Here is a 14,488-nt window from a genome sequence, read left to right on the forward strand (position 1 = left end):
ACATGCCTTTCTGTGCACAGGGGATCATAACAGCAAACACAGGCTGGGCACAGTGGCTCACAGCTGTAAACCCAGTGCTTTGAGAGGCCGAGGTGGACACATGACTTGAGTTCAGGAGTTTGAGACCAGCCTGGGCAACATGGTGAAACCCCGTCTCTACAAAAAAAAAAAAAAAAAACCAAAAAAATTAGCCAGGCATGGTGATACGTGCCTGTGGTCTCAGCTACTTGGGAGGCTGAGGTGGGAGGACCACTTGAGCCCAAGAAGTCAAGGCTGTGTCCGGGTGCGGTGGCTCATACCTGTAATCCCAGCACTTTGGGAGGCTGAGGTGGGCAATCACTTGTGATCAGGAGTTCAAGACCAGCCTGGCCAACGTGGTGAAATCTCATCCCTACTAAAAAAATACAAAAATTTCCCGGACGTGGTGGTGAGCACCTGTAATCCCAGCTACTTGGGAGGTTGAGGCAGGAGAATCGCTGGAACCTGGGAGGTGGAGGTCGCAGTGAGCTGAGATGGTGCCACTGCACTCCAGCCTGGGGGACACAGCAAGGCTCCATCTCAAAAAGAAAAAACAACAACAACAGCAACAACAACAAAAACAAACGAATAAAAAAAGAGGTCAAGGCTGCAGTGAACCATGATTGTGCCAATGCACTCTAGCCAGGGAGACAAAGCGAGACCCTGCCTCAAAACAATAAAAATATAAATAAAAATAAAACATAATAGCAAACGTTTCATAGAGTTGGTGTGAGCATTAAATGAGCTGATAAATGTCCCTGGAAAACAGTAAGTGCTACGGAAGGGTTTGTCGCTGCCACCACCATTAGCATATTTCAACTGCCATCACACTCACTGTTACCATCCTTTGACCAGGGCACTCCCAGCTGCAGCCTTTCTATCCTCTCATCCACCCTTCGTAACTGTAAGATCACTCAGCTCCCAAGAACCACAGTCTACAGGGTAACCACATTTCCAAATCTCAAACCAGACCCACCCGTCTGCACTTCCAGGGACAACAGGATATTTTCAAACCAGCCCAAAAGAGATGTGTGGCTCAGCATAAGAGGAACAGGAGAAACCGAGGCCTCTTGCCCTGAGAATGAGCTTGGAAGTGGATGTCCCGGCCTCACTCGAACCTTCAGATGACTGAGGCCCCAGTCAGGAGCTTGAGTGTACTCTCCAGTCACACCCTGAGCCAGAACCACCCAGCTAATCTACTCCTCATTGCTAACCCCCTCCCCATAAAAAACCTGCTTGCTGTTTCAGGCTGTTAAGTTGTGGGCTGTTTTGTTACACAGCAATGGATAACTAACACACGAAGCCTGCCAAACGTGGAGCAAAGCTGCCCAGGCCCTCAAGTCTGTTCATGTGGGTGTTGGCCTGTGTTTGCAGAAATCCAGCCAGAGTCCTCCCATGCAGTCACTACTGCCCTCTGCATGGATACCTGCCACATCCCAGCCTGGGCCAGGAGCTCCACTAGGGCAGGAATGGGGTCTGCTGTCCCAGGAGGATCCCTGACACCTGGCACACAGGGCCGGCAGCAGGCAGTACTTGGTCAGTGAAGAAACTGCCTTTCACCTGTACACACACGGGATGTTTGTCTAAGAGGTAATTAAGTGCAGGGCTGTGAAGCTACACTAACCAGAAGGCTCTAAAAGCAATTACCCAACAAGGGGAAAACCCTTCCTACTCATTCTGGGCCCATTTTATTGAGCACTGACCATGTGGATGGCCCCCTGGTGAGACTGGGGAATGCAGCAATAACTGAGGCAGCTCCAGCTGCTGCCCTCAAGATGCCTGAGCTGGGTGGGGCCAGGGTGGGGGTGGTGCGTGTGACAGGGTTACTGTTCACAACCCTGCTGGCCCACAAGCCCTCCCCAACAATTCCAAAATCCAAAACGCTCTGAAGATAGAAAGCTTTTGATGCTCATTTGGTGATAAAACCTCATTTGGTGCATGGGCCAGCACGGTGGCTCATGCCTGTAATCCCAGCACCCTGGGAGCTGAGAGGGAGGGTCCTTTAAGCTTAGGAGACCAGCCTGAGCAACATGTGAGACCCCGTCTCTACCACAAATACAAAAATTCGCCAGGTGTGGTGGCACACTCCTGTAGTCCCAGCTACTCGGGAGGCCAAGGCGGGAGGATCACTTGAGCCTGGGAGGTAGAGGCTGCAGTGAGCTGAGACTATGCCATTGCACTCCAGCCTGGGTGAAAGAGTGAGACTCTGTCTCAAAAAAACAAAGTTTAAAAAAAATTTAAAAACTGTGCATAGGTGTGGGCTACAGATGGTCTTTTCTGTCCTACTTAGAATGAACATGCCACATCTGCTATAGAAATATTCAAGTGCTGGGGGCAAGTGCCACCCAGACCCTGATGCTGTTCCAAGTCCTGAGAAGTCCTGCATGTCTCAGGTTCCCAGAGTTTCAGAGAAGAGTCCATAGGCCTGAGTTAAGAAGAAACGCATTCAAAAGCCCTGAGGACAAAGGGGACGGGGGTGCCCCAGGACTGCACGGGTACCTACCGGAACGAGCCATCTAGATTGGCACGGTGGATGAAGCTGAGCTTGGCATCGGCCCAGTAGAGCTTCTGCTCCTCTAGGTCAATGGTCAGTCCATTGGGCCAGTAAATGTCTGAGTCCACAATGATCTTCCGGGTGCTGCCGTCCATCCCCGCCCGCTCGATCCGGGGCGTCTCGCCCCAATCTGTCCAGTACATGTACCTGTGATGGGGGCAGGGCAAGAGGAGAAGCAGCTAACACAGATCTGTTTTTTTGTTTTTGTCTACACAGATGCAGACATGAAACAATAGACAGTGACTTGCCCTAAAATCTCACCCACCAGAAATAACCAACAGGTAGGGTTTCATGTATTCCTGCCTTAAGTTGGGCAATCAAAATATACTATTTCCAACTTGTTCTCAGTTAACAGTAAATTCTGGGCACCTTCCCTTCTCGCGAATAGAAAGATTCCTTGTTCTTTTGATGACTGCATAGTGTACTGTGCTGTAACTTTTTAAAATAACTGGGTTATTTCAGATTTTTTTTTTGCTACCATGAAAATGCTGTAAATGAATCTCTAAAAGGCAATTCAAAACATACAGGATGGAAGATTATTTAGTGCTAAAAAGAAATGAGCTATCGGCTGGGCGCGGTGACTCACGCCTGTAATCCCAGCACTTTGAGAGGCCAAGGCAGGCGGATCACGAGGTCGGGAGATTAAGACCATCCTGGCTAACACAGTAAAACCTCGTCTTTACTAAAAATACAAAAAATTAACCAGGCGTGGTAGCACGCGCCTATAGTCCCAGCTACTCAGGAGGCTGAGGCAAGTGAATCATCTGAACCCGGGAGGGGAAGGTTGTAGTGAGCAGAGATCACACCACTGTACTCCAGCCTGGGCGACAGAGCAAGACTCTGTCTCAAAAAAAAAAAAAAAAAAAAAAAAAAAAGAAACAAAGAAAAGAAATGATCTATCAAGCCATGAAAAGACATGGAGGAAGGGCCGGGCACAGTGGCTCAAGCCTGTAATCCCAGCACTTTGGGAGGCCGAGACGGGTGGATCACGAGGTCAGCAGATCAAGACCGTCCTGGCTAACCCGGTGAAACCCCGTCTCTACTAAAAAATACAAAAAACTAGCCGGGCGAGGTGGCGGGCGCCTGTAGTCCCAGCTACTCAGGAGGCTGAGGCAGGAGAATGGCGTAAACCTGGGAGGCAGAGCTTGCAATGAGGTGAGATCCGGCTACTGCACTCCAGCCTGGGCGACAGAGCGAGACTCCCTCTCAAAAAAAAAAAAAAAAAGACATGGAGGAAACTTAAATGCATATTAGTAGGTGAAAAAGCCAGTCTGTATGAGTCCAACTCTATAAGACTCTGAAAAAAGCAAATACACAGAGACAGTAAAGCATCAGGTAGTTGCCAGGAGTTGGCGAGGAGAGGGATGAATGAGTGGAGCACAGAAAATCAGGGCAGTGGAACTATCCTGTGTGACATGGAATGGTGGGTGCATGTCCTTATTCATCTGTCTAAACCAAGAATGTACAAACCAAGGGCGAACCCTCGTGTAAACATGGATTTTGGGTGATGGTGCGTCAGCCGGCTTTCATCAGTTGTAACAAATGTACCACCCTGCATAGGATGCTGACAGTTGGGGAGACTGTGTGGGTGTGAGGACAGGGAATATATAGGAACTCAGTACCTGCTGCTCATCAGTTTTGCTGTGAACCTACAACTGTTTGAAAAAATTAAGTCTATTTAAAAACAACAAAACATGACCAGGCATGGTGGCTCACACCTGTAATTCCAGTACTTTGGGAGGCTGAGGTGGGTGGGTCATTTGAGCCACCCTGGGCAACATGGCAAAATTCCATCTCTACAAAAAATAAAAATAATTAGCTGGGCATGGTGGCACACACTTGTAATCCCAGCTACTTGGGAGGCTGATGTGGGAGGATCCCTTGAGCCCTGGGAGGTCGAGGCTGCAGTGAGCTGTGACTGTACCACTGCACCCCAGCCTGGATGACAGAGTGAGACTGCCTTAAAAAAAAAAAAAAAAAAAAAGAATAAAAGAGTAAAACCCATGGAGCCTGAAGCTGCAGTTGCAGTTGTTCCTGGGTAGGTCTATGGGCAATGTGACTTTGCTTCTCCATGTTCCCAAGAGACAACCATCACCCATCCATGAGAAACAAGCGTGTCCTCAGGGCGCCCTTACTTGATCTCTGGCCAATGAACCAGGACAAAGTGAGCAGAGACAATATGCCCTACACCAGGTCTGGGATGGCAGTTCCCACCCCTACCACTGCCCAGTGTGCCCTGTTTGGAGGTGACCACAGGGTATGTGCCCAGAGGCTGGGAGTGGCTCTCAGCGGAGACCAGAGGGGAACCACACCAGCTTGGAGGACTCAGTTCCCATCCCAGCCAGCTGGGACGAGCCACAGGACATAAGAGCTGGCAGACCTATTGTGTTTTGTCCACCCTTCTCAGCAGAGAAAGGGGCCAGTGCCCGGAATGTCCTCTGAGGAGCCTCCTCCCACTCTTGGTCCATGTAAAATGGTGCTGACTCCCTTGCTCCCTTCTTCCTGGGGTGGGCGGCAAACCCCATTCCTCTTGGCCTTAGCAACTGATTTAGAAACAGCCAGCTCGGCCAAGCCGGGCATGAGTGACCCCGGGACACAGGGAGAACAAGCCCTGCTTTGCCCTCTGGGGGTCTCCATCCAGCAGAAGAGGCAAATGACAGACGCACAGCCACCTCCTCCCCCACCATGGCACTCTGCAGCCTTGGGAGCCTCAGGTGCACCACGGGGCCACCCCATCCAGGGGGCCTTGCTTCCCTGAGCAGTGTCATTCCCGAGCAAGCACCATCTCCACCTTCCAGAGGGGCTCTTGTGACAAGATCAATAAGAATGAGGCCACAGGAGCCTCGAACCAAATGTACCGTCCTCCCTGCAGAGGGTGACCGCGCCCAGCTGCCATCACCAAGCCCCTCTCCATGGGGACAGGATAAGAGGGGCATCACATGGAACAGCTCTCCAGACAGTCCCTCTCAAGCTGCTGTCTCCTGTGCATCTAGTGAGAACCCAGCCGACACAGGGAAGCTGGGAATTGCTATTCCCATTAGACAGATGAGAAAACTGAGTCCCTAAAAGGCTGGCCTGTCCCAGGTTACAGGCGCTGAGCGGCAGCTCTGGGAACACACTTGGTGTCTGCTGAGGGCCTGAGCCGGGCCATCATATGACTCACCCTTCGCCAGCAAAGCCCGGGTGTGGGTGAACTTTTCCTGGCAGCCTGGGACTCCAAGGTGCTGGCAGCCAGCCCAGTGAAGCCTCCCGCGTGCCTGGGGTAGACGCCTTGCTTTACCTGCACGTCCCCGACCCCTAGGAGCCCGGACAGAGCCCAGAACCCCTGACACCTCCTAAGAAGGTGTCAGGGGCATCAGTCTGGAGTTGGAGGGGATCCACACAGGCCTTCCCCCAAACGCCCCACCGTGGCCCATGGAAAAAGCTGGAAAACGTGCAGAAGCAGGGGCCTCCACATGGAGCATAATTCACATTCCTTCCCCGAGTTTCATAACAGAGGCCTGCTGGTTTCCTTAAATGGGGAATTGGCGAGCCAGTCGGTGACCAGAGACTGGTTGGCGTGGACATGCTCTTGCAGAGTCTCAAATGCTACCACAAGCCCAGCCAAATTCCATGGAGGAAAATCGACTTCCGAAGAAAAGCGCTGCAGCATGGCCTTCGTGCCGAGCCAGCTGCGGTTGTGGTTGTGTGTTATTTTAGGGAAGGGCCATTTTGCATTTTAAAGAGGGGGTTGGGTTTCACCCTGGCTTTAATTTGAGACCCGGGGGTCACTGCGGCCCCTTGTCAGGCTGGTACAGGCTGGGGCCTCCTCCTATGCTAAGCCAGTGTCTTTCTGGCCCCAGATCCTCAGGGACCAGAGGGTTATCCCCAGAGCCCACTCCGCCACCCATGTGGGCACCCTAGCACTGGGAGGGACGTGCCTTCCCCCGACCCTGACTTGACGTCTGCACAGGTCCACCTGCGTTGCTGAAACTGCAACCAAGTCGAGTCTCAGGAGGGGCCCTCCTGGTTGCAGGGCTCTTGATCCTTTTGGCCACGTGCACACTGAGGTGGACGCTCGGACCCAGAGACTCCCTTCTTGATGATGGCCAGGGCAGGAACCACCTCCTCTGAGGAAGGAGCCTGCTGAGGGACAGCACTGCAGGAGGGCACAGGAGATGAGAGGGGCTCTAGCAGGGCCGGGAGGAAGGCCAAGATGCTCCTGCAACCTTGTGCCTGTGGCCAGGACAGAGGACAAAACCCCCACTCTCAGGATAGTGGTCCTGCCCCAGGACTCAGCGCCCACACTTCTGCCTGCGGACACTATTCAAGTCAGTATTTGGCAAGCGGAGTGCGGGTTGCTGCCCGTGGGCGCTGTGACAGGCTGGAATCCTCTCCCTCTCCCCATCCAGTGACATGGAGCCTAAAGGGACAGTCAGCACCTCAGGGTAGGACCATGGCTGGTGTCATCAGCATCACTGGATCTGATGAGTGGGAGCTGGCACGCCACTGTTTTCACTCTCTCATTCAAATGACTGGAGCAAAGGGAGGGTGTGGGGAGAGGCCCAGGAATCAACACTAAGGTCAACTCTGCCCCAGGGGCAGGGGTGGGAGTGAACAGCCACAGGTGTGATCCTGGAGGGCTTCTGGGAGAGAATTTAGAGGCAAGCACTTTAGTAAATGCATCATTTCATTTCAAATGGTTAAGAAAAGCCAGAGCCAAACAGGGACGGCTGGCTCCCAAAGATGATGCAGGCAAAGTCAGCTCAAATCTGAGCACGGGAAAGACTGCTCCTAACCAAGGGCCTAGCATCTCCCAAGCAAGCACCAAGTACCTCCCAACCAAGTGCCAAGCACCTCCTAATCTAATACCTCCCAACCAAGCACCTAGCACCTCTCAACTGAGCATCATGCACCTCCCAAAAGAGCACCTAGCACCTCCCAACTGAGCACCTCCCAACCAACTCAACAACTCCCAACCAAGTGTCAAGCACCTCCCAACCAAGTGCCAATTACCTTCCAACCGAGCACCTAGCACCTCCAACTGAGCATCATGCACCTCCCAGAAGAGCACCTAGCACCTCCCAACTGAGCACCTCCCAACCTAGCACTGAGCACCTCCAACCAACATGGCAAAAGCCATAAGGAAGTAAAAAGAGAAAACCATTCAGGCATGGAGACTAGACTTCTGGTGTTGAGGAAAGGGCATTTTTACTATAACGACACCTAACATTTGTTGAACTCATAAACTGTTCTTGGTGTTTTCCACATGACGTACAGACAGGGATACTGAGGCACAGAGTGGCACCGTGCCATCCTTGTCTCATCTTTTTTTTTTTTTTTTTGAGATGGAGTCTCACTCTGTCGTCCAGGCTGGAGTGCAGTGGCCGGATCTCAGCTCACTGCAAGCTCTGCCTCCCGGGTTTACGCCATTCTCCTGCCTCAGCCTCCCGAGTAGCTGGGACTACAGGCACCCGCCACCTCGTCTGGCTAGTTTTTTAGTAGAGACGGGGTTTCACCGTGTAGCCAGGATGGTCTCGATCTCCTGACCTCGTGATCCGCCTGTCTTGGCCTCCCAAAGTGCTGGGATTACAGGCTTAAGCCACTGCGCCCGGCCCTTGTCTCATCTTTCTATCGAACCCACATGCAGAGTGCCAGCAAATCTAGTTGTCTTTCTCTTCAGAACAGATCCCGAATCTCACCACTCCTTACCCCGACAAGTGAGGTGTCCCCACTGCTGCTTTCTGTCGCCAGGATCCCGGTAATAACTGTGGACAGGGCTCCTGTCCCCACGCCACCCACACCACAGCTCGCTCTGGCTCCAGCCACCAGGGGATACCCTCCAGCACGAGTCAGACCTGGCACCTCCTCTGCTCGAGACCTCATGTGTCCTCTCCTCACACCTTCGGCCCTGTTCCCCTACATTCTGCTACAGCCCCTCAAACAGGCCCCGCCCCAAACCAGCCCAGGGTTTGCACTGGCTGATTCCTCTGCCTGGATGGCGCCGCTCCCAGATAGCCAGATGGCTGCTTCCAGTCTCGGCTCAAAAGTCACCAAAAGCCCAGCACCTGAGCTCTGAGAGAAGCCCCTCGCCACAGCACCCGGGCAGGGCTTTATCCCTCCACACACACATCCCTCTCAAATACTATTCATTTACCGTCTCCTCCCATCCACTGAAAGGGTCAGAGACGGGGCTATACCTGCTGCATGGGGAGCAGAACCAGTGCACAAGGGTTCACAAATGTGGGTGGATGCCTGGTTGGGAGGTGAGGGAGCTGCAGCGACCCACGCTGGGAGGGAACACAAGGATGGGAGGAGCACAGGTCCCAGCGACGATGGCCGCGGCAGCCGCTGGTGAGCAACCGCAGGCCGGCCCCGGGAGAGGGCTTCCAGCAGGCTGCTATCTTTGGCCTCTCCCACCACTGCTGATGCCCCCTCCAAGCCAGAGAGACTGCTACACCAGCTAACCCTTCCAAAAAGAAGGTCAGTAACCCCACAGCTCCTGGGGCCACAGTGCAGGGGGAGAGGGCTGAGAGGGCGACAGTTCAGCAGGCGGCACAGAGGCCGCCCTGGAAGTCAGCTGGCTCCTGGGCAGCTGCAGGTGGCCAGCCCACTCGGAGGGCAGCGAGGGCATAAGAGGGGCTCCAGGGATAAGTGGTTGCCCAGCACAGCACCCCTGGGAGGCTAGGGGCACTTCTCAGGTGGTGGGGGCACGAGGCTGCTCTGGCCTGACCTCAGGGACTCAAAATACTTTGGCCATAAATTCCACCGCGTCCCACCCCTGCTGGTATCCCGTACTTACACACAGACTGGTTCAGATGCAGACACTCTCGCGCACATACTCGCTCACACAGGCACATACACGTGCATGCATACTCACGCGCATGCACTCACACGCACAAGCAAATACCCGCTCACACACATGTGCACACGCACGCACACAGGCTCACACGTATGCACGCACATGTGTGTGCGCACACACACACATACACACACACACACAGGCTCACATCCTCCCACTCCCACACTCAGTTGCTCAGACACACACACCTGGCTCACACAAACCTGCTGGGCTCTGAAAGGCTCCAGCCCTTCCCGTGCTTGTCAGAAGCCAGACAATGGCTTCTTAAGTCACCGCACAGAGCAAAGAGGTGAACCTGGCCACCATGGCACTCTGCTTCCCCAGCTCCCAAACCCCAGCCTTGGTGAGGACACTCTCATTCCCACTACCCCGGGCAGGCCCAGAGGAAGGGCATCCGCAGGGTCGGGCATCTGCAGGGTATGGCAACCAGCCCCTCCCGCCCGGCTCCTGCAGCCAGCGCCATGGGAGTCAGGGGGAGGTCACTGCAAAGGGCAACAGCAAGTTGGTGGCCTCAGGACTAGAGCCCAGGGGTCTTCGGTCCTACTCCAGAGTTTGGACACTGTCCCACAGGGCACAGAAAAGGGAGGGGCTCCCGGAGCCCTGACTTCAGGGAGGAGGGCGGGTGGGCTCCTGTGGCAGGCCTGGATGTGTGGCTGCCCAGTCCTGGGACTTTCTAATCTAGAAGATCTAGGTCAGGCCGGGCGCAGTGGCTCACACCTGCAATCCCAGCACTTTGGGAGGCCGAGGTCGGTGGATCACTTGAGATTAGGAGTTTGAAATCAGCCTGGTGAAACCCTGTCTCTACTAAAAATACAAAAACTAGCCAGGTGTGGTAGTGCATGCCTGTAATAACAGCTATTCAGGAGGCTGAGGCAGGAGAATCGCTTGAACCTGGGAGGTGGAGGTTGCAGTGAGCCGAGATCGCGCCATTGCGCAAAGAAGATCTAGGCCAGTCCCTCATCCGGTGAGGTCCAGGCTGGCAGTGCTGAGAGACTGTGGTGACACTGTATGAACTAACAGGCAAAGGGCTTCCAACTGAGCCTGGGAGTGGGGGGAAAAGGCTCCTGTGTTCTAGTCAGAGACCTCTGCCAGCCAGTTCTGACACGAACTCAGCACAGAACCTGACAGGTCAGCAAGGGCCAGGGCTCAGCATAGTAAGGGTGTGTGTACAGCCCCCAGAGTCACTCCCAGGCTGCAAGAGGAGGGACAAAGGAGGGACAACAGGCGTCCAAGCAAACTGTTCCCTCTGCTCGGGAGTCTGGGGTGACCTGGCCTAGCTGGCCACTGGAGCTGGGCCACCTCCCCTTAAACTCTCCACCCCGGACTTCGACTCCAAGGAGGTTCTTCACTTTCCTGCCACCCACCGTCTCCCCACCTGGGATCATGGCCAGGCCCTGAGCCTTCAAGGGCCCAGGTGAACTCAGCCAGACGAGGAGCTGAGGAGGACACAAGGCAGCTTCCAGAACAGACCCAAGAACCACTCCCAGCAGGTTCTGCTTCCAGATGAGGAGCTGCACTTTTTCAGCCAATGCAGTTAGAAAGCCAGGAGAAGGCGCAAATTCCACCTGCCTGAGAGTCTGCACTTCCCAGGCCACCCACCATACACACAGCAAAGATGTGTTTAACCATTCAGACCCACAGCCAACCCCATCAGACATGTAAGTTTTAAAAAGGAACGTAACTATGAGCCAGGCGTGGTGGCTCACACCTGTAATCCCAGCACTTTGGGAGGCCAAGGTGGGTGGATCACCTGGGGTCAGGAGTTCGAGACCAGCCTGGCCACCCTGGTGAAACCCCATCTCTACCAAAAATACAAAAATTAGCTGGGCATGGTGGTGGGCGCCTGTAATCCCAGCTACTTGGGAGGCTGAGGCAGGAGAATCACTTGAACCCGGGAGGCGGAGGTTGCAGTGAGCCGAGATCATGTCACTGCACACCAGCCTGGGCAACAAGAGCAAGACTCCATCTCAATTTAAAAAAAAAAAAAAAAAAAAAAGGCCGGGCGCAGTGGCTCACGCCTGTAATCCCAGCACTTTGGGAGGCTGAGGCAGGCAGATCATGAGGTCAGGAGATCGAGAGCATCCTGGCTAACACGGTGAAACCCCGTCTCTACTAAAAATACAAAAAATTAGCCGGGCATGGTGGTGGGCACCTGTAGTCCCAGCTTCTAGGGAGGCTGAGGCAGGAGAATGGCGTGAACCTGGGAGACGGAGCTTGCAGTGAGCCGAGATCACACCACTGCACTCCAACAAGGGTGACAGAGCGAGATTCTGTCTCACAAAAAAAAAAGAAACATAACTATGGAATCTCAAGGGGAAGTAATTCTCTCAACCATAACAAATCCTGAAAGCTGAGTTCTTCTTTTTTTTTTTTTTTTTGAGACAGGGTCTCCTTTGTCGCCCAGGCTGGAGTGCAGTGGTGGGATCACAGTTCACTGTAGCCTCGATCTCCCAGGCTCAAATGATCCTCCTACCTCAGCCTCCCAAGGAGTTGGGATTACAGGTGCACACTATCACACCCGATTAATTCCATTTTTTTTTTTTTTAAGAAATGGGGTCTCACCATGTTGCCCAGTCTGGTCTTGAACTCCTGGACTCAAGTGATCTATCCACCTTGGCCTGCCAGAGTGCTGGGATTACAGGCATGAGCCAAAGCACCCCCCATGAACTCATTTTAAGATTCACATCTTTTTTCTGAAAAATAACTTGGGCTCACGTAAATTCGAGAGAGAAATGGTGACGCTCCCCGCCCCCTGGACCCAGGCAGAGTCGCAGCAGGGTTTACCCGTGAGCGGGATCCAAGGCGATGGCCCTCGGCTGGTCAAGGTCCTGCCAGAAGAGGACCTTCCGGGATGTGCCATTGAGGTTGGCCACCTCGATACGGTTGGTCTCTGAGTCCGTCCAGTACAGCTTCTCGCCCACCCAGTCGCAGGCAAGGCCGTCGGGCGAGACCAGGCCAGAGATGACCACATTCTGCACGGCGGCCCCCGTCTGGTTCAGGTAGGTCTGCTTGATGGCCTCCTCGCTCACATCTGTCCAGTACACGGCTCCCTTGGAGAACTGGAAGTCCACTGCGGCCGCATCTTCCAGGCCGCTGACCACAATGGTGGACTCCAGCTTGACTCCGCCAGCGTCCACCAGCCGTACGTCCCGGCGGTTGGCAAATAGCAGGAGGGGCGAGGCTGTGGGGCAGAAGCAAACTGTGAGGGCCACTGGCTAAGCCAGCAGGACACACAGCCCTGGAATGCAGCACTATGCCCAGAGCACTCCTGGCACTGCCCCGCTCATGCCCAAGACCTCCAGTTCCTTCCTCCCACCCCCAAGGCGCTCTCAGGAAGTTGCCTGGGCGGCCCCGGCCCACACCATTCAGAGGCTCCTGCAGCACAGCAAACAGCCTTCTTACTGCACTCAGTGACAGCAACTGGTTTTTTTTTTTTTTTTTTTTTTTTTGAGACGGAGTCTTGCTCTGTCACCCAGGCTGGAGTGCAGTGGCGCGATCTCTGCTCACTGCAAGCTCTGCCTCCCGGGTTTACGCCATTCTCCTGCCTCAGCCTCCCGAGCAGCTGGGACTACAGGCACCCACCACCACGCCCGGCTAATTTTTTGTATTTTTAGTAGAGACGCGGTTTCACTGCGTTAGCCAGGATGGTCTCGATCTCCTGACCTCGTGATCTGCCCGCCTCGGCCTCCCAAAGTACTGGGATTACAGGCGTGAGCCACTGTACCCGGCCTAGCAACTGTTTGTTTACCAACTGCTACGTCTGTTCCCCCAGGTACGGGTGACCCTTCCTGCCACATCCACCACCTCCCACATCGTCCTCCAGAGGCTGCAGGGGCCCTGTCCTGTTCTACAGAGAAGCCACATCCCCTTTTTTGGCCTGACACAGGGGATGGGGACATGAAGGAACAGCCCTGGCCATGCTGCCCGCTACAGACCCAGCCACAGGGCCACACTTTTTGAGGGGTTCAAAGCCCAGGCCAGACAGAGCCTCCAGATTCCCTTACAAGTCTTTGACCACTGTCCAAGCTCAGGCCCCTTTCCTTGGCCTGTGGCCTCCGCTTCCCATCCACCCCTGTATTCCACATTTCTCCCACCCTGTTTCTATACATTCCTACAATGAACACATTTAAAGAGTCACTCTGGAATGCCACCCCTTGGCTCAGACACCTTTCATAGAAACCTGTGCCAGTGCCATGCAGAACAAGGTCAGACTCCCTAACCTGGCCTCCAAGGCCTTCGCCCCTGGCCTCACCTACACTTCCCTCCACCAGCCCACCCCAAGCATTTCTGATCTGCCTGCGGCTGGGCTGGCTCCGTCACCTCCCTCTGCACCCCAGCCCTCAGCCCCTTCTGCCTGTGCAAGAGGCCTCATCTCACAGCCAAGCGTCTCATTCCCACAATGGGCTGAATGAGAATCAGGAGAGGTCTTGAGACCATCACCCCACCAGACACCTCAGACGTCTGCCCAGGAGGGTCCAGCAACCCCCAACACAGACTCAGAGGGACTAAAAAGCCACATGAGGAGTGAACACAAGATGTGGACACGAGGAGGTAAGGGCCTCCAGGGAGCTCCATCAGTCCGTGTCTGCTACCAGCAGGGGTAGGCTGGCCACAAACACCCCCAAAAAACCTCTGAAGCCTTGGCTCAAAACAGCTGACATTCCTCATGAAAACTGCAGATCCCTGGGCCTTCCTGCACAGACGAGGGAGCCCGGCCAACCCCACACTCCCACCTTCATCAAGAAAGAGAAAGCCAAAACAAACTCAACTCAGGCAATGACAGTCACGGAACTGAATCCTGTAGCTAGTTCAGTTGGTTTCATTTCAGCAAGGGAAAGATTTGCAGCCTCTATGAGGGCACCTGGGAGCACAAAGGACCAGCGTATGGCCCAGGAGACCCCAGGGCAGTGTGATAGATAGTTCCAAGCACGGGCCCCCCTGCCAAGACAAGCACTGGCTCAAATCCTGGCCCCTCCTGTTCCCAGGGGACATTCTCCGATGGATGGGAGGACACACAGAGGACCTGAGGCCAGGAAAATGACAGCGGAGACTCCACCACCCCACCCATGCTGTCA

At 54.3% G+C, this 14,488-nt stretch overlaps 1 protein-coding gene across 1 annotated transcript in view; it reads right to left on the minus strand.

Moving 5' to 3' along the window:
- Window positions 1–14,488, minus strand: part of LRP5 (LDL receptor related protein 5) — a 137,334-nt gene that overhangs the window by 89,241 nt on the left and 33,605 nt on the right. Inside the window, exons 2-3 of the mRNA XM_073010818.1 lie at window positions 12,198–12,594; window positions 2,522–2,719 (exon numbers count right to left, since the gene is read on the minus strand). Of these exons, the coding sequence (XP_072866919.1) occupies window positions 2,522–2,719; window positions 12,198–12,594 (595 nt within the window). The remainder of the gene's footprint in view (window positions 1–2,521; window positions 2,720–12,197; window positions 12,595–14,488) is intronic.

The sequence above is a fragment of the Chlorocebus sabaeus genome, chromosome 1, assembly GCF_047675955.1.
Source record: "Chlorocebus sabaeus isolate Y175 chromosome 1, mChlSab1.0.hap1, whole genome shotgun sequence".
NCBI classification, from domain to species: Eukaryota; Metazoa; Chordata; class Mammalia; order Primates; family Cercopithecidae; genus Chlorocebus; species Chlorocebus sabaeus.